The 17,366-nt window shown below is 48.5% G+C and overlaps 1 protein-coding gene across 1 annotated transcript; it reads right to left on the bottom strand.

The window, feature by feature from the left end:
• Positions 1-149: 149 nt before the first annotated feature.
• LOC116493005 (cullin-associated NEDD8-dissociated protein 1-like) lies at positions 150-17,142 on the bottom strand. The gene is made up of 15 exons (XM_032194094.1): positions 17,034-17,142; positions 15,997-16,140; positions 12,853-13,007; positions 11,792-11,915; positions 10,909-11,165; positions 10,193-10,298; positions 9,375-9,523; positions 7,072-7,364; positions 6,304-6,445; positions 3,585-5,090; positions 3,111-3,206; positions 2,783-2,952; positions 2,501-2,665; positions 1,762-1,869; positions 150-1,567 (listed from the first exon to the last, which is right to left on the bottom strand). The coding sequence occupies exons 1-15, from the start codon at positions 17,099-17,101 to the stop codon at positions 1,340-1,342; spliced, it is 3,711 nt and encodes a 1,236-aa protein (XP_032049985.1). The 5' UTR covers positions 17,102-17,142; the 3' UTR covers positions 150-1,339.
• Positions 17,143-17,366: the final 224 nt, after the last annotated feature.

The following is a 17,366-nucleotide window of genomic DNA, read 5'->3' as shown; positions in this document are numbered from 1 at the left end:
GAGGGGAAGGAAATGAATTCCTTTTGGAGCCTAAGGAAAAGTCGCGTAATGCTTTTTTGTTTGTGCTTTAGGCTCCTGGTAGAATCGGTCAGAACGCATTGTCACTATGATGGCTAACAAACAGGAATGCACACAGCTCCACAGCTACATTTTTATTTTCAGATACCACTCAAACAGAAGGGATGTTCTTTCACACTGCACTATAAATATTTTTCAAATCACCCACTGCCAGAAATGGAGAAATGAAAGCTTGTTACAACTCCATGGCTTCAAGAAATGTGTCATGGTAGTTTTGTTCTCTAATTTTCTGTTACATCCTTTCTGCCTCTTAAAGCTTTTTCCCTGTGCAAAGCTGCATTTGAACAAAACAGCCACTTTAGAGAAGGCTTTCCAATGACAGAAGAGTTGCTGTGACCATGTTCTGGAACCTGGCAACTGGTCTTGATCTCTTCTGTGATACTAGAATACTTCTGTGAACTTTGCTGTGAATGCGTTCTGCTGCTGGGTCATTTCATGACCAGCGTTCACAGTAGATCGGTGCTTTGGTGGCTGTCAGGTGAGAGAAACACCGAGCTGCTCCACGGGGGAAGAGGTCGGTGTTTCAAGTAAAGAAAAGCTTAGTGGGTGATTTATTGTGATACAATCAAGTAGTCTCTTTTTGGAAGACAGCTCGTTGAGGTATTGTACAGTCAAAACCAGGAAAACATAAGCAAGGTAGTTTCATATCACAAAAACACTGCAGAAATACTTAACTATCAGTACATATTTTACAAATTTAGCCCTGTGTGGGAAAGCTGCAGCGCAATGATCAACTGCAGCTCAGCTAATGCAGATCTCCTGCCTCTTTTTCAAGCAGGCCCTACCTCTGCTTGATGCTCATCAATTAGACATCTAGATTTTAGCCAGCTTACTTAGTGAAACAATACAAATACATTCTTCAGGCAACTGGGGAGTAAAAAGTGCATATGCAATGGTTTAAAAAATAAAAACAACAAAGGCTTTATTTCTCTGTACTGCAGTAGGGAAATACTGCAGGAAGTGGTTTCCATGTTTCATGGAACCATTCTGAATTCAGGTTGCTTCATAAGCCCTCTAAAAGCTTGCTGAAGACATAACGTAGGCGTCATCTTCTCCCTCCCCTCCATACGGACACGCTTCCCTTGCTCTCCCACGCACAAATTCAGCCAGAAGTCCCATGCTTTCAGCTATTTTCTCCTGTCAGCACTTGATGACTTCCAAGGGGCTGTTGCAGAAGCTGACGTTCTCAGCCCCGTGTGGTGTATCTGCTGGGTTACTGCACGGTGAGGACAGGAAGGTGACGGAGCAGACAAGCAAAACCTTAGCTCGTGTCCATCGATTCTGTGGCGGGTAGAGAAGCAGAATCCTTCTGAATACTTTCAAAAAGTGATGCCATTTCTGGATTGGATCTGATTTGAGATGAAAATTCAGCCATTGCTGGACTTTTCTCTACTTCGGGGATGGTCAGGAGTGCAGCCACTGCTCTCATTGCTGATCTCTTCAGTTCATCCTGCTTTTCAAACTCCTGTTTCACTGAACCAGCTTTTACCTAAAAATCCAAGGCCCCATTTTTAGCTGGGATTTAGAACAGGCACAGATACAGGCACAAAATCGAACGCACCAGCAGGGACAGGGACAGGGTTTTCTGACCAAAGGAACATGGGGCGCAGGCTGCTCGGAAGCAGTGACAGTAACAGCACAGGTGGCAGAACCCACCCCTAGTGCGTCACTCTCTGATCTTACCTTTGTGGAGCACGTTGCTCGGAGCGGTTCGATCAGTCGCTCGAGCCTTTGCAGGACTGCATTAGGACAGAGTGTGGAGAGCCGAGCCAGCATGATGAAAGTCAGCATCTAGACAGAGGAGGGAGAAGAGGTGCTGCTTCACTACGCCCTCCAGTCCCTGACACAGCACTGAACGTGCATCTGCTTCACCTGGGGTGTCACGCTGCCTGCTGCTTCCAGGGGTTTTAACAAGATTTTGGGCATTACTAGAAACACACCTCTGAGCGGCCAGTGCACAACAGTAACCAGTTAGACTCTGGTCTCAGTTGTCCTCCTCTCAGGTGTCTGTAGAGCACTGACAGCTTTTGAGAGGCATTCACCACAGGGATTGTGCCACTGCTGCACCTCCTTAAGTGGAGGTAAATTAAATAGAACGGAAGGATATAGTGCTTCCTATATGTGACCAGCAACAACACCTTTATTTTTTTGTATAGTATCACTGGCTGCACTAAGTAAATGCCAATTCCTGATATTCTAGACTTGGGTAGATTTCCTGTAAAGCCAGCTACAGCAGGGTTGCATTTTCAAGGCCACGACAGCGAAACTAGTGCTGGAAAATATCCAGATGAAAGCTGCAGCAGACATGGCAGGCACACTCCATGCCATGGTGACACATCCGTTCAATTTAGGCCCCAGTTTCCAGGAACTACCATCATTTACTTTGCTGTCCTCCAGCAGTTCTGGCAAAGCCTCTACCCACCCGAATGTCATAGTGATCCTTCAGTCCATCCTCCACGTGGTTCAGATACTCGTAGATATCCAGCCGGTCAAGACAACTCTCCAGCAGTGTGTACATGCATTCAAAAGCAGCTTTCCTCACGTCAAGGCCATCGTCCACCGTGTGCTTGAATGGCCCCATTTCTACCTTAAACAAGAAAACAAAACACAGCTGTAACCTAACAGCAGACTGTGACAGCTCCATCTCAGCTTCACGTGCACCGAGTCGCTGCCGTATCGCACTCACGCCGCACTAAGGACATACCTCACGGATAAGTTCCCTTCTGACCTTTGTTTCACTATACAGGCTGGGGAGAACTGCATTTAGTAATTCCCGTATTAAAGAAGGTTTGTTGTGAGCAGCAGAATTAAACATGGCTAAAGCCACGCGTCGAACGTTCAGGTCTGAATCCTCAAGAGTTTTCAAGAAGTCCCCTGGGGGATACAAACACACCAGTTAGTCCTGCTGCAGTGTCTGAGAAGCACTCGCAACTGACCCAAAGCCATGGTTCAGATAGATGGGAAAAATCCCTGAGCTGCTACTCAAAACCAGTACCTGTTTCCAGATTACACTGTGCTTTGCACTGGCCTACCTATGCAGCTTTTCAGGAGAGCATCAATGGGCTGAGGCTGATCTGCAATTGTGAATTTCACTGCAGTTACCACTGTGCTCCGGGCATGTGGAGAGCCTGTGATGAAGATGGAAAGAGAAAGACAGTGACAGGTCAAGGGACAAAAATCACTGCTGTAATTTTGTAGCATGCTCTGCTCTCAGTCTCATTACAAGCACACTGAAAACAGAAGAGAACAGAGGATTTGCCTTAACAATCCCTTTATTTAAAACCAGTCCCAGCATGATCTCCATGTGCAGTCCCTGTTGCCAACACCCTCCTGCATCCCATGCAACCCAGTGTTCCCTTTGATCTCCCTGGCAAAGATCCCTCATTTCCTCCTCCCCTCTACAGACTGGCTTTGCTCCCTGTTGTACCCACCAGCAGTTTACAAAAGAACTTTCCAGAAAAAAAAAGGTATTTCCCTACTCTCAGCAGTGCTCATCGTCACACTACCTGATGACAGCTGTTTTTTCAGCCGGGGCAGCAGCTCAGAAGGATTCACCAGAGTCAGCTTCCCCAAGCATTCAGCCACCACGTTGCGCGTCCCTTCTTCCGTGCACTCACAGTGCTTGAAGAGCAGAGCCCAAATGTCCTCCACGTATGGTTTGAGGCTGTCGGCTGGAGAGGAGCTGATGACTTCCTTTAGAGAGTGCAGCAGGAGGTACTGTCTCTTGGGCTGGCTTCCAATCTCTTTCAGCATGAAGGGAAGATACTCCTTAAGATTCCCAACGCTGATGTTCCCCAGCGCGTAGGAAGCTGCAGATTTCACCTCTTCGCTGGGAGAAGTGAATGCCTCCAGGATGACAGTTTTGAGCTCTTTCTGAGCACTAAGGTTCATCGTGCGCCCCATCTCTGCCAGGGAAAGGAAGGCTAGCACTTTTACAGCAGGACTGGACTTGGGGCTTTTTACATCCTGGATAAACTGGTTCAGTATCCCAGGGGCTTCTTTGGGGCAGGCTGAGGAAAGGGCTGCCACACACTTTGCGACAGAGTAATACGCCTGCTTGTGTAATGTCACTGACGCCCCAGCTGAGCCCGAGGAGTAAATTGGTGCAGTCAGCTGCTTCATCAGCTCCGAGCAGCCCACGGCGGCCGTCTTCGTCAGCACCAGCGCCTGGAAGAAGTCTATGATAGCGTTCAGAGCCCCTCCTTGAAGCAAAGGTGAGTGAACAAGCTGAAGGATTTCAGTAAGAATGGAACCACTGATCTTAGAGATGCAGGATGGATAAACTTTAGCTAAAGTAGTAAGGAATGTGATTGCCACCTGGGAAACATGCATGTCGTTCTCGCTAATTAAAGCGGGGAGCTCCATTAGCACAGACTCTATCATGGCAGGCTTGAGGCTGTCACTGTAGTTCTTCACCAGGATATCCAGAGCAGTCAGAGTGCTCAGTTTCAAGGCACGTTGATTCTTTCTCAAGAAGGAAGCTAAAATGGGGAAACCGTCCCCTAAAATAGGTCTCAAGTCTATTTTAAGTGGAGAACTGGCAATTAGGGTTAATGCTTTGACTGTTGTCAATCGGGTAATTTCATTTTTGAGCCTCTCCAGAAATATCTTCAAAGTTGGCTGGAGATCAGTGCTTAAATGATCTCCCAGATTGTAAATGATTTGTCCCATGCACGAGATGGCGCGCTCCTTCACCTCCTGGTCAATGTCAGCTGCCTTCAGTCGCTTCAGAGTACCAGGGAAAATGTCCTTCACGTATGGCTTGGCATCAAAAGTGCAAGATTTGCCCAAAGGCCTGATAACTTTCACAAGTTGCTGAGTAACCAGCAGAGCCTCTGAAGTGATCTTATAGAAGGAGTCTCCAATACAGGCCACAACTGGAGGTAGCAGGCTTTTGATATGAGGATGAAATACCTCTGGCTGGTGGTTGCAAAGAAGAACATGAAGGAAAGACAGCGTATCAATTCTCATGTTGGAGGAGCTGGATTTATCAGCCAATGAGAAAACAATACCTGTGCAGAAGAGACAAGAAAGAATGCTGCCTTATTTCATTAAGTGCTCTCAGTCAAAACAAATAAACAAGCAAACAGAAAATGAACACAGTTGGAATCTGTTTTCTTTCCTTCCTCTGCTCACACAAAAGGTATGTACCATTAAAGAGAGCTACTATCCTTAGTCCTTTTTCTTTCAGGGAAGTGGCAATTCAGACATAAATATTCTTTGTAGCAGCCATGGAGAGCTGGCTACACAACCATTTAAGATTCTGTTAGAAAAGTTATCCTGGGCTGAGATGAGGAGGGGTTGCTCGTAAGGTACAAATAAACAGGAGAAAAGTGGCATGAAATTAAGACTGGGAAAATCTAACCTCAACAGGCACTCCATACAGCTGTAATGTCCTTTCATGTTTATTTCCTTTACTCTTCTGTGGGAAGTGTTTTGATTTTTTTTTTTTTTTTAAGGAAAAAAAAGAGGCAGGGACTTTTACTTTTCTCTGGTTCAATAGATTGACTGCCTCTGTAGAAGAGACATACTTCCAAGTCCATTTTCTATGGCCCATATTTATGTTTCCTTAAAGACTTAATCAGGAATGTTTACAACAGCACTGTTTGCCATCCCAGAAGTTATGCTTGACTCTTGGTTTGAATGCTTTTTGCAATCTATTAATTCATGATAGAGGTGCATGGCTTGGGCCCAGGAACAATCACAGGAGACCTTTTCTATATTTACTAACACAGACAGTCCCAAAGCCAAGACAAAACCTCGGTATTGTGAGCCTTTCAGCAGCCTGTGTTGCTTCATGAATCTTTGGGAAAGGAAAGCTCTGTGGAAAATATGGGGGTGCACATAAAAGCTTCAGACAATACATTTTTTTTAACGCCACTCTATTTTGTGAAAGAAAATGGCACGTGTTACTGATTTCAGCATGCTCGCAGTGTAATCCCAGCTACTTTCAAAGGAGGCTGGAACAGGCCCTCCTAAAGGTGTCTCTTCTGGGGACTGTGGCAGTGAACTTGATATCCAGTCTGTCAGCAGTCGACAGAAACAAGAATTGATCTGGAAACTGTTTAGTGAATCAACAAGGAGCAGAACTTGATGCGTATGCCTTGAAACTGAACAGAGACAACAGCAAGGAATAAAACATGCACCTAAGAAGAATACAGGTTATACTATGAACTAATGGAACCAACCCCACTCCTCCACCCACAAACCACAGAGAAGCTTTACCAGGCACTAGTGCAGGGATGTGATCCGCCAGGCAACCAGGAAGAACATTGGCCAGTTCTGTCAGCAGGCTGAAACAACCCTGTCTTGACTTGATGCTCTTTTCTTTAAGCTGCTTATGCAAGGCCTTGACGATGTTGGGGACCTGCAATTTGGAAAAGCAAACCAGAAAGAAGCACATCAGTCATCCCAGCTGCCAGGGCACACAGCTACGCCGTCAGAGCAGCTTGCTCAGCTGAGCCAGGGGCACTAAAAGCAACAGAACTGAACAGAGACAGCAAGAAACAACGCAGTTGCTTGTTAGAGGAGAATGGACTAGGTAGGGAAAGATTACAAGACAGTTCATGTAGACAAGAGATACATGAAGTAATGAGCAGGAGGGACTTTATTCTACTCTTCCACATTCTACAAACTGAATCGTGAAGTTGGTGTTATCCCCTAACAGAGAAGATTGAAGAAATACAGCAAGATCATCATTTTACCCCAAGATTAATGTGTCATACAGTCTGCAAATGTGTCAGAGGCTACCCGGGGGGGATCATGGAGATTATACCTCAGTGCTCCTGCACTGGCTTAATGCTCTCTCCCCAGGAACAGTGGGAAAAAACACGAACTGTTCACCCCTGGGATCTGGTCCCCTCTGGTTGTGTGCCAAAGCGCTCCTTCAGCTGTGCTCTACAATTTGCCTACTAGGCATACTCATCAGCGGCACAGTATCTACTTCTCTTTATTGCTTTCTGATTTAATGCAGCCCACCGCCTCCTCACACACCTGGTTCTGAAGCATCGTCAGGGGAACGTCGTCTTTGCCAGAGGCATCTGAAGCATGCCGCCAGCTCTGGGTGGGCAGCGTTTGTTTCAGCAAGGCGATATAAGCACTGAAGATGTCAGCTTTGACATTCTCCTCCCTCTCCTTGAACCTGCTTATCAGAACTGGGGAAAGCGTTTTGTAGAAATCCTGAAGGAGATCGTGCCTGCTGCTGACAATGGCCTCCAGGCACTTGGCTGCAGCCCTGCGGACCTTCCAGCTGATGTCATCATCATCGCTGTACTCATCGTCGCTTTCTGGAAAGAACACAAGGGAGAACAGGATGCACCATGAGGAGAAAATCAGAGCTAGAGGGTCACTTGGTGCCTCCAAGCTTCCCTCTCCAGCCACCAGATACCAGTAACTCACACTTATCTGGGAACACAGAACTGTCCAGAATTGCCTGCCCATGCAAACATTACAGACAGCAGGCAGGACTCGGGACTGCCCTGTGCTGGTGTCAGGTTCTTCTGTCCCAAGTTAGAGCTGACAAAGAACAAACCTGAATATCACTGCACTTATTGGTGAAGCCACTTCAGCTCAGGCATCAAGGCCTTTGTTCTGAAGGAAGAACAAGGTTCCCACATTTTTAAAGCCAGAAATACATAAATATTTGTCTTAGCAATCCCTGAATGGCACAGAGCGGCATAACAATTTACAGTGCTATTGGCAGAACACTCTCCAGGCAGACAGCCAAGCCTGTGCCCAATTAGCATGAAAGTAAACAAAAATGCCTCTCTTCCAGGGAACTGGTTCTAGCTGTTGGCCTTAGCTGTCACACTTTATGCAGCTATAAATAGCAACATGAAATGCTCTCTCCAGCTAACAGGCTTTAAACACAGACCTCTCATCTCACCAAGTCTGGATATCCACCTCAAACTGAACAGAGTCTGAAAATAAACAGAAGACCCCTTTTAAGACAGTTATCAGAGTGCTTTCGCTGATGAGTGATGTTTTTAAGGGTGATGCTTTCAAGAGTTCAGGACTGTAGCTTTGCTTTTTTCTACTACAAAGTAGTACAAAACAGTTACCTTATAGTACAAACAGAATCGTGTGCCTAAAATATTTGTAGGCTGAGTTAGGCTGCACTGAAACTATTAGATTGAAATTGCAAATAGCTCTATATCTCTTCCTGCCAAAAAACAAAAAAAAACAGTCTCACAAAGAGCAGAGCTTCTGTAGCCTCCAGCTGACTGCAAAGTGAAGCGTTGGCTGCCCGCTGTTTTCAGGAGCAGCGTGTATGTGCTGAAAGCAGCCTAGCAGATGCAGAAGCAAGAAGAAGCAACCCAGAACCCAAGTAAAAGCTCCACCTTGACAAACCTGGCAGGGGTGTCAGCTGCAACAGCCTGGGAGCAAGGAATGCTCGCCTGACCTCCCCTGTGATCAGGGAAAATAGGAGTTTGTCCAGCCTTGTAAATAAGTGAGACCACACCAAAGACACCCAATGCCTTTTGGAATAACTCAAGTAAGCTGCAAACGCTGGCTGGTGCCTGGTTAAAAACGGTACCACTGGGTAGCACCCCAGGAGATACAGTAAGAAACCTGCGGTGTGCAGCTGTTAGCTGCCATTTTTAGATCTGCCTCTAACATCTTTTCAAGAAGCACCATTTCGTTAGGAACCCAGTGAGGAGACACCTCCCTCGCATGTGCCTAAACCCACCAGAGCTCACCCATCAGGACAGACGGAACCAGGGCTGCAGCTGAACTTGGTGCCACCAGCGGAAGCTCAGAACCAGAGAGCCTTCAAGAAGGACAGCGTTGACACCCCCCTCTGAAGAACAGCCCCTGCAGGTCACACAGCAGCCTGGAGCAGCAGCCCGAGGCTGCCACCTCGCAGGGCACGAGGAGTGCCTCCAACGGTCAGGATGGCCGAGCTGCTCCTTGGGATCGCCGGGCACCAAACCTGGCTGCTTGTTGTGTGAGCTCTGAGACTGCTGCAGCCAGCGGGGACAGGAAAGGCAACGCTCCCTCCACCTAGCTCTCCACTAAGCTAGTTCAGAGCACTGGTTTCAGAGCTTTCCCTGTTCCCTAACGCAGGCAGAGATCTGAGGTGCTTGGCAGAAAAAAATAAAACTAGCAAGTTCAGAATTGTTGGAACTTTGCACCTACACCTACGTTATCCCCATTGGTAAACTGACATAACCCATTCAGCACAACTGCCTGGACACAGATCTTAAAAGAAACATCAGAGAGGGGGACAGCGCGCAGGAAGGGGAGAAATGTAAACCAGTGTTCTGCTGAGCACAGCCATCCTCACAAGCAGGCACCTTGCTCTTCATCCTCCCCATTTTCAGTTTCCATCCTCTCTTCCTCTTCCTCCTCCTCATTATCGTAGTTGTAGTTTGGGTCAAAGGTGATGTACTTCAGACATAACCCCATCACACTAGGGATGTGAGGGTCAATCTCCTTTGGGCACCTATCACAACAAATAAAAATCCTAAGAGTTAATAAATCAAATAATAAGCAATTTTAAATACCCAAATAACACAACCCATCTCAAAAGGATCCCAAAATGTTTCATGCACTATTTAAGCATTTTGCTAACGTGAGTTAAAGCAGAGCTGCTCTTTCTCCCTGCGCACAAAGCAAGGCCACATTCTCCCGGGAAGGATGCAATAATTTCTGTAAGGGGAAAAAAATAGCTTTCATCACCTGGTTCAGTCCTCCCTCATGAGAGGAAACCTCGGGAGCGCTGAAGGGCTCCTTCTCCAAGACAAGCACTGAACTTTTGACCAAACACCAGGAAAGCTGCAGCTCAGCAGCTCCTCTCCTTGAGCCCCTTTCCTGCCTCCCACTCTCTCCACACACCAGGAACGAGGCAACTCCCTCTTCCTGAGGAATCCCCCAAGGACAAGGAAAGCTTGTCCCGCTCCTGCAAAGCCAATACAGAAACATGCTCTCACGTGTGGAAGTAAAATGGCTCGTAACTCATGCCCAACTCTGCACGTGAAGAAGAGATTTCATTTGTGAACTCCTTCCCCGCAGGAACGCAGGCACTCAGCCCTGGATGCTGAGGTACAGATGTTCACACCAGGAGGACACCGATGCACAGGACGGTGCACGGCTGTTCCCCAAGGGCACACACCTTCTTACAAAGGACTCGAAGGCCTGGAAGCAGTACTCCCTCAACTCATCATCTTCCACATTACAGTACTGAACAATCAGAGGAATTATCTTCTCCAGATGTTCTCCTGGGAAAGACAAAGCAAGCAGCAATAAAATACATCACAGCGGACACGTATCCAAGCTGCCCATAGCTCAGCCATCTGCCACTTCCTTCACGTGCCTGGCAGAGCATTCCTCCTCTGCATCTCTGGGGAAAGGAACCAGCAGCCCACCAAAAAACAGCCTGAAAGGGATTTTTAGCAGGTGACCCCTGCTCGCTGCCTTCGGTTCTTTGTTGGCATTCCAGTCATGGAAAGAGCTGTGCCTAGAAATCTTCTAGGGCTGAATGTTGGTTCTGGCAGATCTTTTAGACAAGCAATCAAATATGCTGCCTTCCATTCAGCCTCTTATTTAAAGCGGGATGAATCCACTGACCTAATTCACAGAGGCATTAATTCAGACCAGGAAAGTGCTGAAGCCCTTGGGATGAAATGCACTACGGAAGGGCAGCCACAGAGCTACTTTGGTGTCTCCTCTCCAAGTGGAGGTCAAAGCCAGATGAGAACCACAGAGGGAACCACAAAGCACAACCCCCTAACACATCAGGAACAGTGAACACGCTTCTTTTACCACTAAGAAGAGCTGCTCTACAATGCATGCACATTGCGCAGTACCACTTCAAGCTACTTGTCCTACCGATGCGGTGTCCAGCCTGCCTACTGATGCCAGCGATGCACTGGATGTATGTCCTGGTAGTCGAGGTGGACTCATTCTTCTTCAGCTCAGCGAGGAGATGCTCTGTGAGCTCCGAGAAGATGTTCCCACTGCAGGTCAAGACAAGATGACCCAAGGCAACGATGGCCCTCTTACGCACGGCCAGCCGGGGGCTCGTCAGCTGAGGCAGGAGGCAGCTCAGGATGGAAGAATGGAAAGAGTGGAGAGTTCCCCCTAGCCTGCAAGCAACGGGACAAGACAGAAGCTGAAAGTCAACGTGTCAGAGGAAAAGCTTCCTTGCCAGCAAAAAATGTAAAAAACTCTTCAGCCGTAAAGATTTCACACAGCAGGCAGGAGAGGAAAAGGGTGGTTTTGGTGTTCTGCACAACACGGGGAGGGGTTATTTGCATTCATCGTGGAGTATTTTGATTTTGGCTGTGTCCTTCTGGGTGACCTGGGGGCTTGTCAATAATTTCCTGCATGCAGTTGACATATGACACTGCCACTCTGACTTATATAACAAGAGAGAGAGGCAGCCAGGAAAAAAAATGCATGCGCAATCAGATCACAGGGCTAAAATAAACTTCCCTGGCTTGCCCTCTCCCTCCTGACACTTGCTTAAACTTAAACTGAGTCTCTGTGGGATCCCTCACCACTGTTACTGCTATTCCCAAGCACAGTAGGGCTCAAAATGTTGTCTCTCATCCCCGCTGAGGAATCTGCTCTGCTGAGACATTCCCCTGTGGCAGGCAACCCAAATCCGTTAAGTCCTCGTAGTAAGATTAGGGAAATACAGAAATCAAAAGCAAACACATACAGAGCAGCCCCCTGCCGTACACTGCTGCCAAAGGAAATCCTTTGGTACCTGCTCAACATATCTGACAGGATGTCAAGAGCCTCCAACTGCACAGATATATCCTCCTGCTTGCCAATGGCTCCTGTCAGCTGGGCCGTGATCTTTTTGCATACATTTGCTGTCATGGTGGAGCCTGCAAGAGAGAGATTTTTCCCCACTGACAGTTAAAAAGAAATTTTATGCTGTTAAGAACCATTCAACCCTTCCTACATTTACAAACAATAAAAAAGCAACAAATTAGGGTGAAGGAAGCACGCAGGGAGATGTCCAACCCTCTATTTTGCAGCAAACCAACACTGCTGTTGCTGCCTTCTACCCACACAGTGTCAATCCCAGCCCTTAAGGAGATGATTTATCTGTCGCTACCCTGCAAGTTTCAGTTCATGTGACGTGTGTTAAATAAAGGCTTCTGAAAAGATGCCTCTCAAGAGCTTCACATTTTGCAGAATCTGAGAGAGGGGTTCAGCAAGTATTTACACACTAATTCTCATTCTCCTCCCAGCTTCCAAAGCAGGCCAGCAGCACTGCCACAGCCACAGCCACGTGAGATGGCTGCAGAGGAAACTTAATTCTTTGGAAGCCTTGGGTATCCCCTGAAAAGCTGCTGGATTTTTGGAATACTTGGTTCCAAGTGCAGGAGAAGCAGACAGGGCAGCTGTGGCAGCCAGAAAACCTGGTCCTGCAGGGCTGCAGACAGGAGGTGGTGCAGTGCTGGCACTGCTGATTTTGAGACCAAACGGCCCTGCCAGGCTGCCTGAGCGGCGGTACCCTGACACGCCGCGTGCTTTAGGATTGCCATCAACAAGAATGATTTTCTCCAAGAACTCAGATGTGCTTTCAGACATAGGCATCCTGCAGGGGACCAGTTCAAGAGTCCTCATTTCATCCAATCTTTATCACATTTCTAACCCAACTTCTGCTGTCCTTCCTCCTTACGGTATTCCTGCCCTCCAGCAGGTGAGTGAAGGATCTGGCACTTTCAGGCTCCGAACTTCCCGTTCTCCTGTCTCCCAAGGGCTGGGGCTCCCTCCCTGCTGCCTCGGTCTGACGAGCAGGGGCAGGCGTCTTACCTGTAGCAGCCGGTGGCAGCTCGGAGATGACTGTTTTCAGCCCGATGCTGGAGATGTCCCGCAGCTGCTCCTTGTCTGACAGCATGTTGGTACACAGCGTGTCCACAATGGTTTCCACCTGGTACTCCTTCACCTTGCCAACCAGCGGGCCCAGGCTGCAGGAGGAGAGGCCAGTCAGAACGAGCAGGAAGAAGGCTGCTTCCAGCACCACCAGGGATGCTCGGGCACACTCTTCCTTACGGGCATCTCAGTCCCAAGTGCAAATATTCCCGTAACATCTGCTCTGAGTACTGATATCCCAGAGCCCACGTCACGTCCCTAGGCTTACGCACCCTGCGCTGTTGCCTCAGTTAACTCTGAGTAAGACTTCAGTAGATTTTAGATCAGATTTGTAGGATAGTTCACATAACTACTGCGAACGTAAAGCCAATTAAGATCTTAGAGGAAGGAGCAGCTCAGAAATTGCGACACAATGAATTTGAACCAAAGGAACCAATTTACACGAAATAATGGTGAACTCTAGTCAGGTTTTGAAAAAATCAACCATCAAAAATTGACCTCCAGGAACAATGCAAAATGGGTTTGTTTTTGTGGTTGGTTGTTTTTGGTTTTTACATGCAATCAACTACCCACTGCCCTCGGCCGCAGCAGTGAAAACCTCCACCTGAGCCACAGGTCAGAACTGCTACAGAGGGAAGTCCGCTCCCTTTCCCGTGCTCTTTCCTTTTTTTTTTTTTATCATTATTAGAAAAAACTTTCTGTTAACAACCTATGTTAATATGTTAACAACCTGCTGGTGGGTTTGGAGGCAAAATTGCACACAGGGAGTTTGACAGCATTTGTTTGCATCTTTTTATTTTAATTAGCTTGTAAATGGGTGCAAATAATCTAAACCAGAAAGTATTAACTGTATCTCGGTGAGTTGTATCTCGGTGAACTGGCGCCCTAGGCTGGAGACTAATGCCCCTGGGTGTAACGTCTGGGCATCTTCTGAGGTTACTTTGGAAGGATTTGCGCCTGGACAGGTTCCTGACAGATGCTACAGGTTCCTTTCTACTTCCCACCAGTGGTTACCGCTTTGCTGGGAAGCAGCTACTCGCTGTAGCATGGGGTGGGGGCTGCACCCCAGTTTCTGTCAGCCTAAAACCTCAGTCACTGCCTGCTTGCTGCTGTGCTTGTGGGCACTGGTCAGAACCCAGTGACCTGAACTGTACAATGCACATCCTTCCCTTCGGTTTCAGGAAACACAGGAGGATCGAACAGCTCTCTGGTGTTCACGTGCAGTACAACCACTTCTATAAGCACAGTTCTGCAGGTTTGGGAATCCCACCGTGCTCCTGTCCTAGTGCAAAAACACATTCAGATAACCAGCTCATGAACGTTTCATTTTTCCCCCCTCTCTCAGTATAATGTCCACACAGCCAGGTTAAAATGGAAAACAGAGTGAAGGAAAGGATTAATCCGCCTTTTGGGAGTTTTGCTTTTCCTTTTTTTTTAACACACTGCACAGAAAAGTGGGACTAGAGCACCCCACCATTACCACGTCAATGCCTGGCAAGCACTACACGCACAGCGCTTCCCAGGGCACACAACCACAGCCTGCTTCGTGTACGGCTTTACATTGACAAACCAGGACAGGAAGAGCTTTTTGGAGTCTGAGTAGCTTCTCTGAAATACAATAATTAGAAAATAAGAACTTCATAATAGGACTTTGTGCAAGCGCAAATGGTGTTCACCTTTATACCTCCAAGCACAGACCAGAACAAACGGGGACCCTGAAAGCACAAAGCTGAGGAACTCACCTCAATTGAAACAAAACACAACACAGAACTAGAATCAGGCTTTCAGATGGATTTCAAATTTGTTAATTTACTGGATGCAAAGTGTGATTTCAGATTTCCTCTGAAAGTTTTAGATAACAGAATCAACTGCCAGCATCCCGCAGAATGTCGCATTTCTCCTCCTTAGAGATCCTCCTGGCTGGGTATAACTAACTGCACATGACTGTTACAAGCACTTCCTTAGGTATAAAAAGGAAATATCTGGTTTAATTTTGACGTTTACTTTCTAATGATCACATTCTAGATGAATATGGACTTATTCCTGATGCAACCACAGATAAATAGGCAAATTAATTTATCTTTTGTTTAGTGCCCAACTGTTTTGCTTTACAAAACAAAAGAACCAAACCCAAAGCTGGTAGAGACATGAAGAAGGCCAAGAAAGTTGGGGAAAAAGTCAGGACAGTCGGAATCAAAAAGAAACAGCCAAAGGTCACAGGGAAAGTACAGGGATAGAAGTAGCATGACAGAAAAGAAGGGAATATGACTAAGATCCACAGTTGGAAAAAATACAGGAACCCAAAGTTGTCTTTAAATGGCCCACCTTTCTGGAGCCCTGTGCGTGAACTGACCCATTCAATTTCATTTCTAGAATGAACACTCCCATTTAGACATGCTGGGGGAAAGAGACAGGAGAGAACATGTCAGCAGTAGGATCACTTCACCAGATGATTCATTAATAATGGAACCTCCTGCCTTTTCCATTTGGGTTGAAAAAATATATTCAAAGGGTCCAAAGCAAAGAAACAGCACAGACTACTCTTTGAGTCAAAGCAGGGAAAAAAAAAAAACAACAAAAGAAAACAACAAGCTGTGCTTTATAAACTTTAATGAAAATGCCCTTGAAGGACAGGATTGGGACCTGGAATTCAACTGCCGTTTCTGAAGGGCTACACACGTCATCAGCTTAGTACCATCTCTAACAAAGACAGGACCACCAGGCAATTCAGCACTGGATCTCAAAGCCCAGAAAAGGAGGGGAGGGGGAGATTGATGTCCGATATTTTAGGCTGAGCTTGTCTCTGCAGAACTAAAATCGTAGTCATAATATTTTCAAGATGGTAAGATTCATAACACGAACACTGAATGACTTCCAAAGTTGCCTGTGTGTTCACCCTTTCTGAATCCTGACAGAGAAAGCGACTGCCGTGCCTGCAAGCACAGCGAGGGGAAGCCCCTACAAAGGGAGGCTGGAGCAAGGTGCCAACGCTGCAGGACGAGGCTGCGCTCCAACACACCCTCTGGAGCCTGTGACGGCTTTGTTATTGCCAAGGAACACGGTAACTGATGCCAAGGCGCTTACCACTTCACAGCGAGGTTCTGTACTTCCCCATTTTTGTCCTCCAGCAATTTCAGAAGCATTTTCACAACTTTTTTCTCGCTGTCTTCATCTAGTTTTATAGAATCTTTCTGCAGTTCCATCATTAGGTCATTGGTGGCCATAAACCTGAAGGAACACAGGACAAGTGGCTCAGCTGAGAGGCACAAACGCACCTCCTTTGCGTGACAGAGACCAAACAAACATTTCTGATTGCACTTTCTTCTCCCTTGAGCAAAACCAAGCAAGTATCTATCGTTCCAGCTCTGAATTAAAAACAAAATCTCAGCTGGCTGTTAGTCAATATAGTTTTCTGACAGGCACAAAGTGAAAATGGATATTGAGGGGTTCTGGTAAGAATCTGTTTTCCTGGGAGCAAGGAAATGTAAGAGGTGCTGGCACAGAAGCCGGGGTTCTGAGAGACGTCAGTACGGTTACCGCACATTAACTGTGCTAACGTTAGCCTCGGCGCAGGGCTGGATGTCTAAGAGGGGCCAAAGCGCAGCTCTTCCCTCTCACTTCCCAAGTGACGCATCCATTTCAAATCAGGCGTTGGTGTAACTCGTTCAGCATCCACGAACAAACGCTGCCCTGGTGTACGAGGCCCCCTTCAGCGCCCAACGAGGCTCTCCCGGAGCGGCAGCCGGGTACAGGGAGCGAGGGCTTCTGCGGTACCGACCCGCCAGAAACCCCTGAGAAAACCTGCGGGGCGCTGCCCTGCAGCCCGAGCGGCACCGCCGTGCCCCGGGGCCGTGCCGGGACAGCCCCGCGCTGGGGCCGGCCCCGTCTGTGCTCGGGCCGTGCCGCTGCCACCGGCACCCGGCGGCCGTGACACCGTGCGGCGCGGACGGGCCCCGCGGCAGCCCGGTGCCGCTCGCTGCCTGCCGGCTGCCTGCGGAGCTGAGGCACCGCCCGCGGCACCCGGTCCGCTGTGGGCTCGCCGTGCCGCCGGGGGAACCCCGCGCCCGTTGACCCGCCGGGGCACAGCCCGCCCCGCCCGGCACGGCCCCGTCCCGCCGCACCTGAAGTCCTTGTCGCTGGAGGCCATCTTCTCCAGCAGCCCGGCGATGTGGAACGAGGCGCTGCACATGGCGCCGGCCGCGAAGATGGCGCCGGGCCCGGCCGCGCCGCGACCCCCGCCGCCCGCTCGGCCCCGCAGCCCCGCGGCGCTGCCCGCGGCACCCGCCCGGGAGGGACCCGCGCCTCAGCGGGACGGGGCGGGACGGGACGGGACGGGGCGGGCGCTCCCGGGGCCGTGCCCGCCGTCAGCCGCCGCCACCCGCCGTTACCGGCAGCCCCGGGCAGCGCCGTGCCCGTGCCCGTGCCCGCCCGGCCGCTGGGGGAGCGAGCGCGGC

Source organism: Aythya fuligula, chromosome 10 (genome assembly GCF_009819795.1).
Source record: "Aythya fuligula isolate bAytFul2 chromosome 10, bAytFul2.pri, whole genome shotgun sequence".
Lineage (NCBI taxonomy): Eukaryota > Metazoa > Chordata > Aves > Anseriformes > Anatidae > Aythya > Aythya fuligula.
Note: the sequence above shows the minus strand (reverse complement) of the source record. Positions and strands in the feature narration are given on the sequence as shown.

What these genes read in the sequence shown, in the direction of transcription:
- LOC116493005 (XM_032194094.1), bottom strand. Translation starts at nt 17,101, where the DNA reads ATGTGCAGCGCCTCGTTCCACATCGCCGGGCTGCTGGAGAAGATGGCC. An exon ending in TGACGATGCTTCAGAACCAG is followed by an intron (nt 6,446 to 7,071) that starts GTGTGTGAGGAG and finishes TCCAAATTGCAG; the next exon opens with GTCCCCAACATCGTCAAGGC. An exon ending in GAGCAACGTGCTCCACAAAG is followed by an intron (nt 1,568 to 1,761) that starts GTAAGATCAGAG and finishes TTGGATTTTTAG; the next exon opens with GTAAAAGCTGGTTCAGTGAA.